A 15293-nucleotide genomic window follows, 5' to 3' on the forward strand; every position below is an offset into this window, starting at 1 on the left:
GTTTATTTTGCAATTTAGTCAGTGTGATTAAAACTCTGGTCCTTTTGGGTCTGTCTTAGGATTTGTCAGGCCACTCTGAAGCAGTACTAAAAATTCTGTACTATTACTACTAAGGTAAGACTTTTCTCAGTACTCTACCCAGTGCCCTGTAAATAATGAGTTTTTCCAATCAGGTTATTAAGAATGGCACTGTTCCTGACACTGTGTGTGGACACTAAGCAGTATTCCTTTCAGATGGTTTCTAATAGTTCTTTCAAATAGTTTCCTCATGTGCATATACTAATCAGTTCTCTGATTCCTTCAGTATTTGAGAGTAGTGTTTTGCAGATCCCTGGGTTCCTTTTTGTAACTGTTACATGATATTCTGTCCTTTGAAATCTAGCTACTATCATTGTCCCACCATACTCTCAGCTCCCATCTCTTCAACTCAGGAGTTTGTCAGACTCTGCCTCAGGCTCCCTGTCCTAAATCATGTCCCAAGGCAGTAAGTGAGAGCAGTTGTGGGATCACTGTCCTTCATTGTCTGATGTCCATTGTCTTGGAAATTCTATTGGAGGATTTTTGTTCTTGTTATTTCAAGTGGGAGGGTAAATCTGGCGTGTACATCAGTTTGGCTGGAAGTGGAAACTGTAGCATTGGTTTCAACATCAACAAATTGATATATCAGTGTTGAATTAGAGAATTCATGAATATAATAATAATTTGGAAAGTGGCATTCTGCACAGTATTTAAAACAATTGAACTAGAGCTTTATGCATTTACTTGGATAAATCTTAAATATAAAAAATTTAATATTAAAAGATAAAGGATATGTTCAAGAGCTACCGTGTGTGTGTGTGTGTGTGTGTGTGTGTGTGTGTGTGTGTGTGTTTGTTTTGGTGGTGGTGCTGGGGATTGAACCCAGGGTCCTGTACATGTGGGGCAGGTACTCTACCAACTAAGCTATATCCCCAGCCCTCAAGAGTTACCTTTTAAAAAGTAATTTCTAAAAATGTACACGCTGGGGCTGGGGCTCGGGCTGGGGCTCAGCGGTAGCACACTTGCCTGGCATGTGTGAGGCACTGGGTTCGATTCTCGGAACCATGTATCAATAAATAAAGGTCTGTCGACAACTAAAAAAAAAGTACAAACTGCTGGGTCCAGTGGTGCATGCCTGTAATCCCAGCGGTTCAGGAGGCTGTGGCAGCAGAATCGCAAATTCAAAGCTAGCCCCAGCAACAGTGAGGTACTAAGCAACTCAGTGACAGCCTATCTGGGGATGTGGCTCAGTGGTTGAGTACTCCTCAGTACCAAAAAATAAAGTAAAATAAAAAATGTAGAAACTACACATTACCCTTAGAAAATTATTCATGAGAATGGTAACAATAATTCCATCCTACTGTCAGAGAAGGGAAGGAGGCGAGAGGATAGAGAATGAATTGGGAATGAATTTACAGAGAGGATGCTTCAACTGTATCTATAATTTTTTATTTCACTAAAAACAAGGGGCTGGGATTGTGGCTCAGTGGTAGAGCGGTTGCCTGATGTGTGAGGCACTGGGTTAATTCTCAGCACCACATAAAGAAAGTATTTTCATTCCTATTTAGGATTTTGAAACTGTACTTTTTTAATTTTATTTTTTATGTGTTATATACCATTTTGTAAGGACTGTTGTGTCTTATAAGTTAATAAATATATGTGATATATTTAAGATAATTTAAAATGTCATAAATATTGAGAACTCTATAAAGTCAACACATTTTGCGATCTTTTTTTTTTTTTTAGAAGTTTTGTCAGTTTACTTTTTTTAAATTATTTATTTATTTTTTAGTTATCGGCGGACACAACATCTTTGTTTGTATGTGGTGCTGAGGATCGAACCTGGGCCACATGCATGTCAGGCGAGCACGCTACCGCTTGAGCCACATCTCCAGCCCCACATTTTGCGATCTTAAGACTATGTTTAAATTTTAAAGTCATTATATATACATATAATAAACTATAGGCTTAAATTTTATCATTCTTGAAAATTAGTGGTTTTTTCACCTAACAATTTATATTTTCCTCTTAATTGTCTGTGTTTAATGGAATTGGGGAACAAATATAAAGGACTTTTGTGTATTGTATAGTGCAAGGCAATGCAAACACTAATAAATGTTAATTCATTTATTTTTCACCCTCTCTGTTCCCTCATTCTCTACCTTTTGGTAGTCTTTGCTGCAGATCTGGATTTTAGTGTGGAAGTGAGTTTAAAATTTGACACATGTGTGTCTAGAGCTGTATTATCATTTGACCATTGTTATTTCTTATAGCAGTCAACAGTAAATTTAAAGCTGGACATTTTCTTGGTCATTTACTTGACACTTTAATTATTCTCTTGAAAATTTCCTTTAGTTTCTTGAAATGTTATGCTCTCCTAATTTCCCCCCTAATGTCTTAGTTTTCTTTGACTAACTAATCCTTAAATTTAGACTCTATACTTGGCCCTCTAACTATATATTCATTCTTTCTTGGCAGTTCCACTCTCTTACATATCAGGCATTTAAAGGGAACATCAGTATTCATTTTACATAATATTTGTTTTATTTTTTGGAAGATTTTTTTTTTTCTTTTTGGTAGTGCTGGAGATTGAACCCAGGGCCTTGTGCATAAGTGGCACGCACTCTATCAACTGAGTTATATCCCCAGCCCTTGGGGAGGAATTTTTGTGAAGTTTTAAGGAAGTTTTAAGCTTGATTGGGGTAGAATATAAGTATAGAATTAATACTTTTTCTAAAAGTGTATTTACACAGTTGTATAATTATCACCACAATCTAGTTTTAGTGTATTTCTATCACTCTGAAAATATTGTTTATGCCCATTTGTAATTGGTCACTGTTTTACTAGCTTTTCCCCCAATTTTTTTTGTATTAAAATATTATGCAACATCAAATTTGCCATTTTAATTATACAATTCAGGGCTTTAAGTATATTTACAGTGTGATGTAGTTATCACCACTATTCATTTCCAGAACTTTTTCTTTATCCCAGGGACTGTTTTCATTAAACAATAATTCCTTATTTCCCCACTACCACCCCAATAGCTGATACTTGTATTCTACTTTTTAACTCTGCATACTTTATTTAAGTGAAACTGTACATTCATTCATGTTACATTGGATTTTGAGGCATTTATGACTGAGTGCATGAAGCCAAGGTACCTCAGTTATGACAAAAGTAGGCATAGGAAAATTGGTCAAGGTTCTCAAGCCATCAGTTGGGAAAGATTACTTACTTCAGACATTAAAATATCTGGATTCTGGTTTCTCTTAATTTGAAGTACAGCGGCTTCCTCCTTGTGCCATTGGAGCATGAGGGTAAATGATTTGAACTACTTTCAGCTGCTTGCATAATTACTAGTTCAAGAAGCTAGGGTAATAATGGCAACCCAAACTTCATTCCGAGTTTTTGTTTTGTTTTTGTTTTTTTGGTAGTTGTAGATGAACAGAATGCCTTTATTTATTTTTATGTGGTGCTAAGGATCGAACCCAGCGCCTCACACATGCAAGGCAAATGCTGTGCTATTGAGCCACAGCTACAGCCCCCATGCCAGTTATTTTATTATTTTGTTGTTTTATTATATGCATTCTGTGCTCATGAATATAATTTATGGCAAAACCAAACAGTGTAATGAATTAATTTACATTTGTATGTCTTTTTAAAATATTTTTATCAGTTATTGATGGACTTTTATTTTATTTAGTTATTTATATGTAGTGCTGAGAATCAAACCCAGTACCTCATATATGCTAGGCAAGCTCTACCACTGAATCACAATCCTCCGCTTCCCTTTTTATTTTTTATTTTGATACAGGGTCTCACTAGGTTAATTACAGCCTTGCTAAATTACTAAATCTGGCTTCAAACTTTCGATCCTCCTTCCTCAGCCTCCTAAGTCACTCACTGGGATTACAGGTTGGGATTACAGGTGTGCTCCACCGCACCTGGACTCATTCCATTTCTCTCTCTCTCCTTTTTTTAAACATTTATTTTTTAGTTTTTGGTAAATACAGTATCCTTATTTTATATTTATGTGGTGCTGAGGATCGAACCCAGTGCCTCATGCATGCTAGGCACACTCTACCACTGAGCCACAACCCCAGACCCTTCATTTGTATATCTTGCTGTGTTCTTTTCTAAAAGTACTTTTTGCATCTAGGTGTCTAGGCAGTTGAGCAACAGTCTTTGCTCACCCTCTGCAATTCCCTATTCTATTCTCAGTTATATCTTGAGTGAGTTACCTAAGACATGCGCCATGGCACCTTGCAAGTTTACAGGTTTTTATGTGTCTTATATAAGATAATGGGACATGATGGGTTAAAATAGTTACCATACCATTCAGCAGTTTTTCTCCTAGGTATATACTCAAGAGAATTGAAAATACTATGTCCACAAAAACCTTATCCATGCCTGGGCTCTGTGGTGCACGCCTGTAATCCCAGCAACTTGGGAGGCTGAGGCAGAAGGATTGTGAGTTCAAAGCCAGCCTCAGCAAAAGTGAGGTGCTAAGCAACTCAATGAGACCCTGTCTAAATAAAGTAGAAAATAAGGGATTGGGATTGTGGCTCAGTGGTTGAGCACTTGCCCTGCATGTGTGAGGCACTGGGTTTGATTCTCAGCATCGCATATAAATAAATGAATAAAATAAAGGTTTTCAGCATCTAAAAAAAAAAAAAATATATATATATATATATATATATATATATATATATATATACACATACATACACACACACACACACACACACACACACACACACAAAATGTGGCTCAGTGGTGGAGTGCCCCTGAGTTCAATCCTCGGTGCCCCCCCCCCCAATTAAAAAACCTTATCTATGAATGTTCAGAGCAATATTATTTATAATAGCAAAAAGTGAAAACAGCCCATTTGTCTACCAGTTAATGAACAGATAAAATGTGATAGTCGGGGCTGGGGATGTGGCTCAAGCGGTAGCGCGCTCGCCTGGCATGCGTGCGACCTGGGTTCGATCCTCAGCACCACATACAAACAAAGATGTTGTGTCCGCCAAAAACTAAAAAATAAATATTTTTAAAAAAAATGTGATAGTCATACAATGAAGTACTACTTAGACTTAAAAAAAGGAAATAGATCTTAATGGTAGAGCTCTTGCTCTACTGGGTTTGATCCCCAGTACTTGAGGGCAGGAGGGATATAGTAATAATATAATGCTAATAACAATATGAATGAGCCTTGAAAACATAATGGTGAATTAAAGAAGCCCCTCACAAAAGACTGTGTACTCTGATTTGTATGAAGAGTTCAGAAAGGACAAATATGGAGACAGAAAGTAGGTTCATTGTTCTCTAGGTCTAGAGTGGGTAATATGAGGGAACAATGGAGTGACTACTGATGGGCATGGGGTTTGTTTTGTTGTTGTTGTGTTGGGGGGGTAATTAAAAATGTTCTAAAATTGTGGTGATATTTGCACAGTGAAAATACTAAAAATCATCTGCTTGTGCACTTTAAGTAAATTGTATGGAAGTGAATTATACCTTGATAAAGCTATTCTTCAAAAGAGGGAATTAGTATTACCCACAGATTCACAGTTTGGGTTTTGTTTTGTTAATTTTAGAAGGCTTGATATCTTTATTTTTATATGGTGCTGAGGATCAAACCCAGTGCCTCATGCATGCTAGGCGAGCACTCTACCCTGAGCCACATCCCCAGCCTCCTGACTTTTCATCTTTTCTCTAGAAGATATATTTTCTCTTGTTAGAAATTTTGCTTATCCTTTTTTTTCCCTCCCATTATAACAGGGGGTTGGGGGATGGAATTGGCCCTTATTTTGCCTTGAACTACAGTTTTCTTTGCAAGAGAACCAATTAATGTTGGTAGTTTTTTCTGTCCTGTTGCTACTCGAGTCTGAATTTTTGAACCCATCTCGTAACTCACACGTGAAAGGCATGTCCCTAGGGCATAGAAATCAAATTTTGTTGAGTACCTTCTAAGTACTCCATTTTTACAGATGAATTTGAGACTTGAAGAGGGAAGGAACTTAACCTGGTAAAATTCAGTAGCAGTTTGAACCTGTTTTTATCACTCAAAAAGTTTTTTTTTTTCCCCCAGTTCATCATTGCTATTTTCTACAAGGACAATAGCCCAAAATTTGAAGATGTTGGAGAAAATCTAAATCTGCATTTAGATTTTATTAGTATAAAAAAATCAAAATGAAGCCAGGTGTGGTGATGCACTCTTGTAATCCCAGCACCTTCAGAGGCTGAGGCAGGAGGATGGATCACAGGTTCAGAGCCAGCTTCAATAACTTAGTGAGGCTGTAAACAACTGAGCAAGACCCTGTCTCAAAATAAAAAATGGGATGGGGATGTGGCTCAGTGGTTAAATGCCCTTGGGTTCAATCCCTAGTACAAAATAAGAAAAGAGGGCAGTGGCAGATGCTTGCCTAGCATGCGTGAGGCACTTGGTTCTATTCTCAGCACCATACAAAAATAAACAAAATATAAAGGCACTCTGTCCATCTACGACTTCAAAAAAAATATTTTTTAAAAAATAAGAAAGAAAATGGAAGGTGATGATAATTTTGCCTTGAATAATTTTGCTATGTGAGTAGAGAAAATATTAACAGACTAAGTGCAGGAATTCTTCATTAAGAAAAGCAAAATGTCTTAAGATTTTGAATTTGTATTTTGTGTGTTGTGTGTGTGTGGGGGGGGGGGGTGTTACTGGGAATTGAACCCAGGGCCTTGAGTGTGTTTAAGTAAGCTCCCTACCATTGTGCAGTATCCTTAGCCCTTGAATTTTTATCTATATAGAACTGGGACAAAGAACAACAGGCCCTTCTGGTATTTGGAATATCCAAACAACTAAGGTTTCCCAGTAGATGCCCTTTGTCTAGTTCATCTTTCTCCTATTTCTCCACCCCTAAAATAGGGCAATTAGCTGGGCATGGTGGTACATATCTATAATCCAAGCTACTGGGGAAGCTGAGGCAGGAGGATTGGAAGATTGAGGCCAGCCTTGGCAACTTAGCAAGACCCTATCTCACCATAAAAAAGGCTAGGGGTATAGCTCAGTGGTAGAGTGCTTCTGGATTCAGTCATCAATTAAAAAAAAGAAAAAGCTGGGGGTGGGGTGCTGGGGATGTGGCTCAAGCCATAATGCACTTGTCCGGCATGCGCAGGGCACTGGGTTTGGTCCTCAGCACCATATAAATATTTTAAAAATACAGATATTGTGTCCACCAAAAACTGAAAAATAAATATTAAATTTGTCTCTCTTCTCTTTTTTTTAAAGAATTTTTAATATTTATTTTTCAGTTTTCAGTGGACACGACATCTTTATTTTATTTTTATGTGGTGCTAAGGATCGAACCCAGCGTCCCGCGCATGCCAGACGAGCGCGTTACCGCTTGAGCCACATCCCCAGCCCCTCTCTTCTCTCTCTTTAAAAAAAAAAAAAAAAAAAAAAAGTCCTATCAAAGATAGGCTTGGGTGAACTAAGGAACTTCCAGTCATAGAATACTCTTTTCTAGGGAGCTGGGGCTGTAGCTCAGTGGTAGAGTGCTTGTCTCACGGGTGTGAGGCCCCAGGTTTGATCCTCAGCATACATAAAAATAAATAATAAAGATATTGCTTCCATCTACAACTAAAAAAAAAATTTTTTTAAATAATACTCTTTTCCAGAAGAAAAATTTGGTATGAGAACTAAAACAGAAGCATCTGACTTAAAGTATGCATGCAGAGTTACTTTCAGTATTAATTTTTTTTGAGTTATAAGATTCCTATGGACTATCAGGGTGAGTGTAGAGTTTGGCTTTAAGTGTCTATTACAGGAAAGGTTTTGATAACTACAGTGTAGTTGAAGTTTACTTTCATTGTTAAAGTTGACTGGAGAAATCTCATTTGTGTCTCAAAAAAATAAAAAGGGCTGGTATGTAGCTATTGGTAAATCAACCCCTGGGTTCAATCCCCAGTACCCCACTTCCTGCTGGGGGTGGGGGGGGGGAGAATTTTTTAAAAATCCAACATCCAAAAATATAAAATTAACAATGTCCAGAATCTAATCAGAGATTACCAGATATACAAAGAACAGCAAAATATAATCCATGAGGTACAAAATCAAGCAACAGAAATCTACTTACTTAGAATTAATTTTATTAAAATTAAAGGGCCTTTTAAAGAGATATTGTGACTGTATTCCAGATACTCAAAATGTCAAGTAGAGAAGTGGAAAATATACAGAAAGATTCATGGCAAACTTAAAAACTAGTGTCTGAGATGAAAAATACAGTGGATATAAATAAAGTGTGGTATTGGCATAAAGTTAAACATATGCTCAATGGAATAGAATTTAGAGCCCAGGAATACACTCTAATATTTATCAACTGATTCCCAAAGAATGCCAAGATAATTTAATCAGGGAAAGGACAGCAACTGGCTGTCTATATACAGAAGAATGAAACTGGATCATCTATCTCACACCACATTCAAAAATTAAGTAAAAGTGGGGTAAATACCTAAATGTAAGGAATAAAACTATAAAATTCTTAAAATGAAAAGACTAAATCTTTGTAACCTCAAGTTAGACAATGATTTCTTAGATATATACCAATGACACAGGCAAAGAAACAAATTGGACTTCATCAAAATTAGGGCTGGGGTTGTGACTCAGCGGTAATATAGATGTTACAAGACAGTATAGTGTGGGAAGCTAGCTCAGTTAACTTTTGAATTTACACATATATGTACATTTTAGGAATGGTGGCTAGGAGTGTAGTTCAGAGATAGAGCTCTTGCGTAGCCTCTGTGAGGCCATGAGTTTGATCCCCAGCACCACCAAAGAAAAAAGAAAAAAGATTCTTCTTAATAATTTTACCACTCCACTCTCTTCCCTTATGGACTGTTTAAAGGACTTTATTCTGATCTCACTTGTGTTTTTCTTTCCATAGAATGGATAGAATGACAGAAGATGCTCTTCGACTGAATCTTTTGAAGCGAAGCTTGGACCCAGCAGATGAGCGAGATGATGTCCTGGCAAAACGACTGAAAATGGAGGGGCATGAGGCCATGGAACGTCTGAAAATGTTGGCACTGCTGAAAAGGAAGGATTTGGCAAATCTTGAGGTGCCACATGAGTTACCCACCAAACAGGATGGCAGTGGTGTCAAGGGTTATGAAGAAAAACTCAATGGGAACCTCAGGCCTCATGGAGACAACAGGACTGCTGGAAGGCCGGGCAAAGAAAACATCAATGATGAGCCTGTGGATATGAGTGCTAGACGGAGGTATGGCTCAGTTTAGCAGCCTCCAGAGATAGGGTATTCTCATAAACTAAGCCTGTGAAAACAATGAATTTAAAAGAGGGTGTTTTTCATCCCACAACTCTTAAAAGAAGATATATCTTACCAGAATTCCTCCTTTTTTGTAAATGAACCTAGGTATCTCAAATTTACTTATACCATGCTGAGATAATCATAGTTCTTACCTTTAAAATGGTCATTTCTGGATGAAAGGGAACACTAGAGAGTTGATAGCCCAATTAATATATACCTTCATTCTAAGTTTATGGCAGTATGAGAAGGAAAAAAGCAGTCTTTCCTTCAGATCATTCCAGAAGTTTTAGGATCTTTTTATTATGGAGTCTCAGCTTTTGTTACATCAAAAAGCATGGTCCTGGCTTTTCTTATGTCAGAAAATCTTCATGTGGTAAGTTTCTACATTCTTGCTTTGTGCCACTTTTCCCATTTTCTAAATATGCCTATGCATATACATTCCTTTGAACACACATACTCATATTCTCACTTTAGCTCTGTTACATACACAAACACTTTTACAGACCTTTTTTCTCGGTGTTTGTCAAGGTTGATTACTTGACACTAGAGCACATGTTAAGGGAAGTTACCTGGAGCTGGCTGAGTGTTGAGTCAGCCTGGACAGTGGATCACAGAGTAGGCAACCCTAGTTTTTGTTTTTGGTGCTGGGGATTGAACCCAGGGCCTGATGCTGGCAACCCTAGTTTTAAGAATATTTAGGGTGGTTTTTTTTTTTTTTTTTTTAATGCTTTTATTAGTACATTATTTATTTATTTATTTATTTAAAAGAGAGAGGGAAAGAGGAGAGAGAGAGAGAATTTTTTAATATTTTTATTTTTTAGTTCTCGGCGGACACAACATCTTTGTTGGTATGTGGTGCTGGGGATCGAACCCGGGCCGCACACATGCCAGGCGAGCGCGCTACCGCTTGAGCCACATCCCCAGCCCATTAGTACATTATTTAAATTGGTGCTTCGTAGATGTACATAAAAGTGAGATTCCTCATAGTATATTTATACATATACAGAGCATAATTTTGTCAAACTCATTGTGCATTGCCTTTTCTGTCTTGTCCTGCCACCCTCTCCCTCATTTTCCTCCTACTCTATTCTCATAAGATTGACCCCTCACTTTGCTTTAGCTTCCATATATGAGAGAAAACATTGAACCTTTGATTTTCTGAGTCCAACTTTTTTTGGGGGTACCCAAGATTGAACTCGAGGGCACTGAGCCGCATGCCCAGACCTATTTTTTTTTAATATATTTTATTTAGAGACAGGGTCTCACTGAATTGCTTAGCACCTTGCTTTTGCTGAGACTGGCCTTGAACTTTCAATTCTCCTGTCTCAGCCTCCTGAACTGCTAGGATTACAGGCATGCGCCACCAAGCCTGGCTTCAGTTCAACTTGTTTTAATAAATTACACTCAGTATTTTTAGTGCAGAGCCAGGTACAGTGATACATCCCTGTAATCCTGGTAACTCAGGCATCTGAGGCAGAAAGATTTCAAGTCAAAGTTCAGCCTCAGCGTGATCCTGCCTTAAAATAAACTGGGTTGGGAATGTGACTCAGTGGTAAAGCTTTCCTGGGTTCAATTCCCAGTTACACCCTCCCCCAAATTAAAATAATAAATAAAGAGGACTGGGAATGTAGCTCAGTGGTAAAGTATCCTTGGATTCAGTCCCCAGTAGCAAGAAGAAAGAAAAAAGTTTGGAAACAGCTAATAGACATGAGAATTCCTCTTCAATGTTGACTTGCCCTCCAAAAGGTCTTGCTGACTTTGTCCTAGACTGATGCAAAGCAAGATTTTTAAGAAGGTGGACTAATGAGATGGAAGAAGAAAGGACTGGTTATAACCTTAGATGTGTTTCTTTGCTTTTTAATGTTTACTTGTAAGTCTTGTCCCAGGACTATATTTTAAACCACATCACATAAGGGAACATTATTCTTGGTAATATATTAAAAACCCTTTGTAAACCTCAGATAAACTCCCTAATGGTTCTGGAATAGGAGAAAAGTCCTTGGAAGTTATAGGTAGTATCAGTGGAATATAATGTTAAGTAGATTAATCTTTAGCTCTTTGGAACAAAAGGAATTGGGTGAGTGAGATCCATATAACTGAACAACTCACTTGCCCTTAATCATCCTTACTCTTCTGGAATAAGTGGCTAAAATCCACTTCATTGGGGAAGAAGAAGGGGCAAAATGCTAGGAAGATTCCTCACATGTGAAACTGAAACCCTTAAGTGCATTTTCATAGATTTTGGTAAAATCTTAGGGCTGTTGGAATTAAACTGTATTATATATACATTATATGTTAAAAAGTCAAGACTTGGGGGTTGAGGATGTAGCCCAATAATAGAGCATCTAAAAGAAAGAAAATTGAATTGTTCTTGAAAACCCAATCATTGTATTAATTTTCTTTTCCAATGATGAACTTTTGAAACAATCCTTTAAAAGCTGGGGATTCCAGGTATATGGACAGCTATTTCCATTGGCTCCAAGCTGTTCTATAAAAATGAACAAAATTAATCAATTCCCAGGAAGAACAACTATGGAATAAAAGGAAGAAATAAATTGAAAGCAGAAGGAAGGAGAAATTTTTAACATGAGAGTTATGTCATAACTGCCTGCATATATTATTTTGCCATTAGTTGGACAAGTTATAATATCTGTGGATTTATAGGTATCTATATTTATATCTATAAATATTTGTGAAACCAGTACTATACATTGCCGCAGTCTTGGCTGGGCACTGAATCATGAACCACCACACAGCTTTGTAGATTCAAACAGCAATCCCTTATTCCCGAACTCACACCGGCCCTGTACAATCACGTTCTGGGGAAATCCAAGTTCTGCCGCTCATTCACATCCCAAAATACTTTCTCAATTCCACGAAAACTCAACGGAAACTCAGGCAGCAGGAACGCCCTATACCCAGCAGCAATAACCTTAAACCTGGAACTTCCCTAAACCCAGATTGTCTTAAACCGGGATACTTCCTAAAACCTGCAGGATACACCTTAAACCTGGATCCACACTGGTCCTTGAGCAGGGTCACCTTTCTCAAAGACCCATGCAAAGTCACAGCAAATTTCCATTTAACATGGGGTACGCTGGCAAGGAAATTTCGATGCGTCATTCCTACTTGGCAATGGCCCTCAGCAATACATATTTTGGAATGCTAGAGAAACAACAGTTCTCTTTCTTTTTAGTTGGTTTTACTATGGGGTAAGAATTAGGAGCTTTATAGCTTCTGAGTCATAAGTGACGTTCATTAGCAACTTGGACTTTGAATAATCTCTCACTAATAGGGAAGATTTCATCCTTAAGAAACCCAAATAGGGCTGGGGATGCATGCATAAGGTGCTGAGTATAATTCCCAACACTATAAAAACAAATATTATGAATCATAGATACATTTGGAATCATAGATACATTTGGGAAAGGAACAAAGTAATTTTTTTCTCTGGAATGTTTAAGAAATGTGCTTAGAATTCCAGGTGAAACTTTTTAAAAATTGAACAAGACCCGACTTGGGCTTTGCCTTGTCTGTATTATCTAATGTGAGTCTGATTGTATCTGGGAATAAATATCATTTTGGGTGGCTCTCAGATGTAACTTTCTGATAATGTCATACAATTTCAAAATCTCCGTCCAGGAATGTCTCTGCCTTTCTTGGGAAAGGCAGTAGTCAGTAGTCATTAACATTAATTTGAACAAGGAATATTGATTTTTTTATTTTTTGCAGTGCTTAGGGATCAAAGCAAAGCCCTCATACGTGTGCTAGACAAGCACTATACCACTGATCTACATCCTCTATCCAAAGAAAATTGTTTTACTCTTAGAAACAGTTTTCTGTAATGTCTGTGTCTAGCCAGAACCAGAATTTTTATGTTTAGTTTAAGACAAGGTCTCACTAAGTTGCCCGTACTGGTCTTGAACTTGGTTCCTCCTGGCTTAGTCTCCCAAGTAGCTGGGATTACACGTGTGTGATACTACACTTGATTTAGGGCCACGTTTTTTAAGTCTTCTGAATTGAATGGTATGTACCTCCAATCCCAGCTATTTGAGATGCTGGGGCAGGAGGATTGTTTGAGCTCAGAAGTTTGAGGATATCTGCCAATATAGAGAAACCGGGTCTGGGGGGAGAGGCTACTTACTGGTGATGGCAAATCAAGGAGAGAATGGGAATTCTTCCATTACTCAAAATTCACCCATTTTAATCTTAGGGGTAAGGGTAAGAAGGAATATAGAAACGATAAGTAATGATATGCCTTGGCACATCCCTGTAATTCCAGCATCTCTGGAGGCTGAGGCAGGAGGATTATAAATTCATGGCCAGCCTGAACAACTTAGGTGGCCGTCTCAAAAAAAAAAAAAAAAAAAAAAAAGGTTGGGATTGCAGCTTAGTGGTAGAGCACACCCAGGTTCAATCCATGGTTCCAAAATAGAAATGATAAGTAAATAACACAAAGAAATGAATTTGAGCACTTTATTTAGGACTGACCATTACTCCAAGAATTTGGGATTAGAAAATGAAAAGCTCTTTTCTCCCTCTAGTGGCTTCTTTCTCTGTAACTCTGCATTCTCAGCTTGTAGTTGAAAGCAATCCAGGCTTAATAGTTCACAAGATAGTTATTCTCACTCTGTCTTCCTGTTCTCTTTCCTCATCTAAACTTGGTTGACTTTAATGACTCAGATATATCCTACTGAGATATTAAATGCTCATTCTATCAGATATGCTTTGTTCAGAAGACTTCCACGGCCTGGGAGCATAGCTCAGTGGCAAAGCACTTACCTTCCTTGAAAAGGGCCCTCAGTTCAATCCCAGCAATACAGAAAACACCGCTTCCATATCCCAAAAGTAGCTGAGACAAGAGAAATCACAGAGAAATGATGGAACTGTAGAATATTATACTAAGTGTAAAATAAGCCAATCCCAAAGAACCAAATGTTTTCTCTGATACGCAGATGCTAATTCACAATGGGGTGGGGGTGTGTAGAATAGAGGTAGTTTGGGCTAGACTGGGGGGAGTGAAGAGAGAAGAGGGGGTATAGGGGTAGGAATGATAGTAGAATGAATCTAACATTATACCCTTTGTGCATATATGATTACATGACCTGTGTCACTCTATATCATGTACAACCAGAAGAATAAGAATTATACTCTATTTATGTCTGGTGTGTCAAAATGCATTCTACTGTCATGTATAACTAATTAGAACAAATTTTAAAATTTGCTATAGACCTATGTGCTCCCAGGACAGTCTCAAAAAGTAGAGTCTGGGAATTGATCTTGGAAATGAGAAGAGAGTTAGAAGATATAGTCAATAATTTGGATCTAAGGCAATCAAGAGTTTCCAGGATTCTTGTATTAGCTAGATGTTGAGCACTAAGTGCCATTATTCATTACTTTACAGAAAAAAGGCTAACTCCAGCTTGTCTAAGAAATAAGATTAGGGGCTGGGGTTGTGGCTCAGCAGTAGAGTGCTCACCTGGCATGTGCGAGGCCCTGGGTTCTATCCTCAGCACCACATATAAATAAAATAAAGGTATTGTGTCAACTACAACTAAAAAATATTTAAAGAAAGAAAGAAATAGGGTTAGGAATATGAGCCAGTGTGAAAGATTTAGATGTCAAAGTAATTTCTAGTTAGTTTCTTTCTGGGGGAGGAAAGAAATAGGGTTAGGAATATGAGCCAGTGTGAAAGATTTAGATGTCAAAGTAATTTCTAGTTAGTTTCTTTCTGGGGGAGAGTGCTACATAATACTCTAGAAAGTCGATGTGTATTTACTTCTGGAGGGTCGGTCCTTTCCCAGAAGATTGTAGACTTTATAATCGGCAGTGTTCATATTCTCAAGCCACGAACAACAGCTTTTGCCTACTCTCCTCTTAACGGGAAAGACTGTCGTTGGAGTTTTCACATATCCTCCTTTCCTGTAAGCCCTAGGTTAGCCAGGACCATGTTGTTGTTGATAT

General features: G+C 37.8%; 1 protein-coding gene across 2 annotated transcripts in view; it reads left to right on the plus strand.

Moving 5' to 3' along the window:
• The window catches only part of Gatad2b (GATA zinc finger domain containing 2B), a 94799-nt gene that overhangs the window by 66726 nt on the left and 12780 nt on the right, over positions 1 to 15293 (plus strand). For both annotated transcript variants that reach the window (XM_078027519.1, XM_078027520.1), the window contains exon 2: positions 8946 to 9281. In XM_078027519.1, the coding sequence (XP_077883645.1) occupies positions 8947 to 9281 (335 nt within the window). In that variant the 5' untranslated portion in view covers position 8946. The remainder of the gene's footprint in view (positions 1 to 8945; positions 9282 to 15293) is intronic.

Source organism: Ictidomys tridecemlineatus, chromosome 11 (assembly GCF_052094955.1).
Source record: "Ictidomys tridecemlineatus isolate mIctTri1 chromosome 11, mIctTri1.hap1, whole genome shotgun sequence".
In the NCBI taxonomy this organism is placed as follows: Eukaryota; Metazoa; Chordata; class Mammalia; order Rodentia; family Sciuridae; genus Ictidomys; species Ictidomys tridecemlineatus.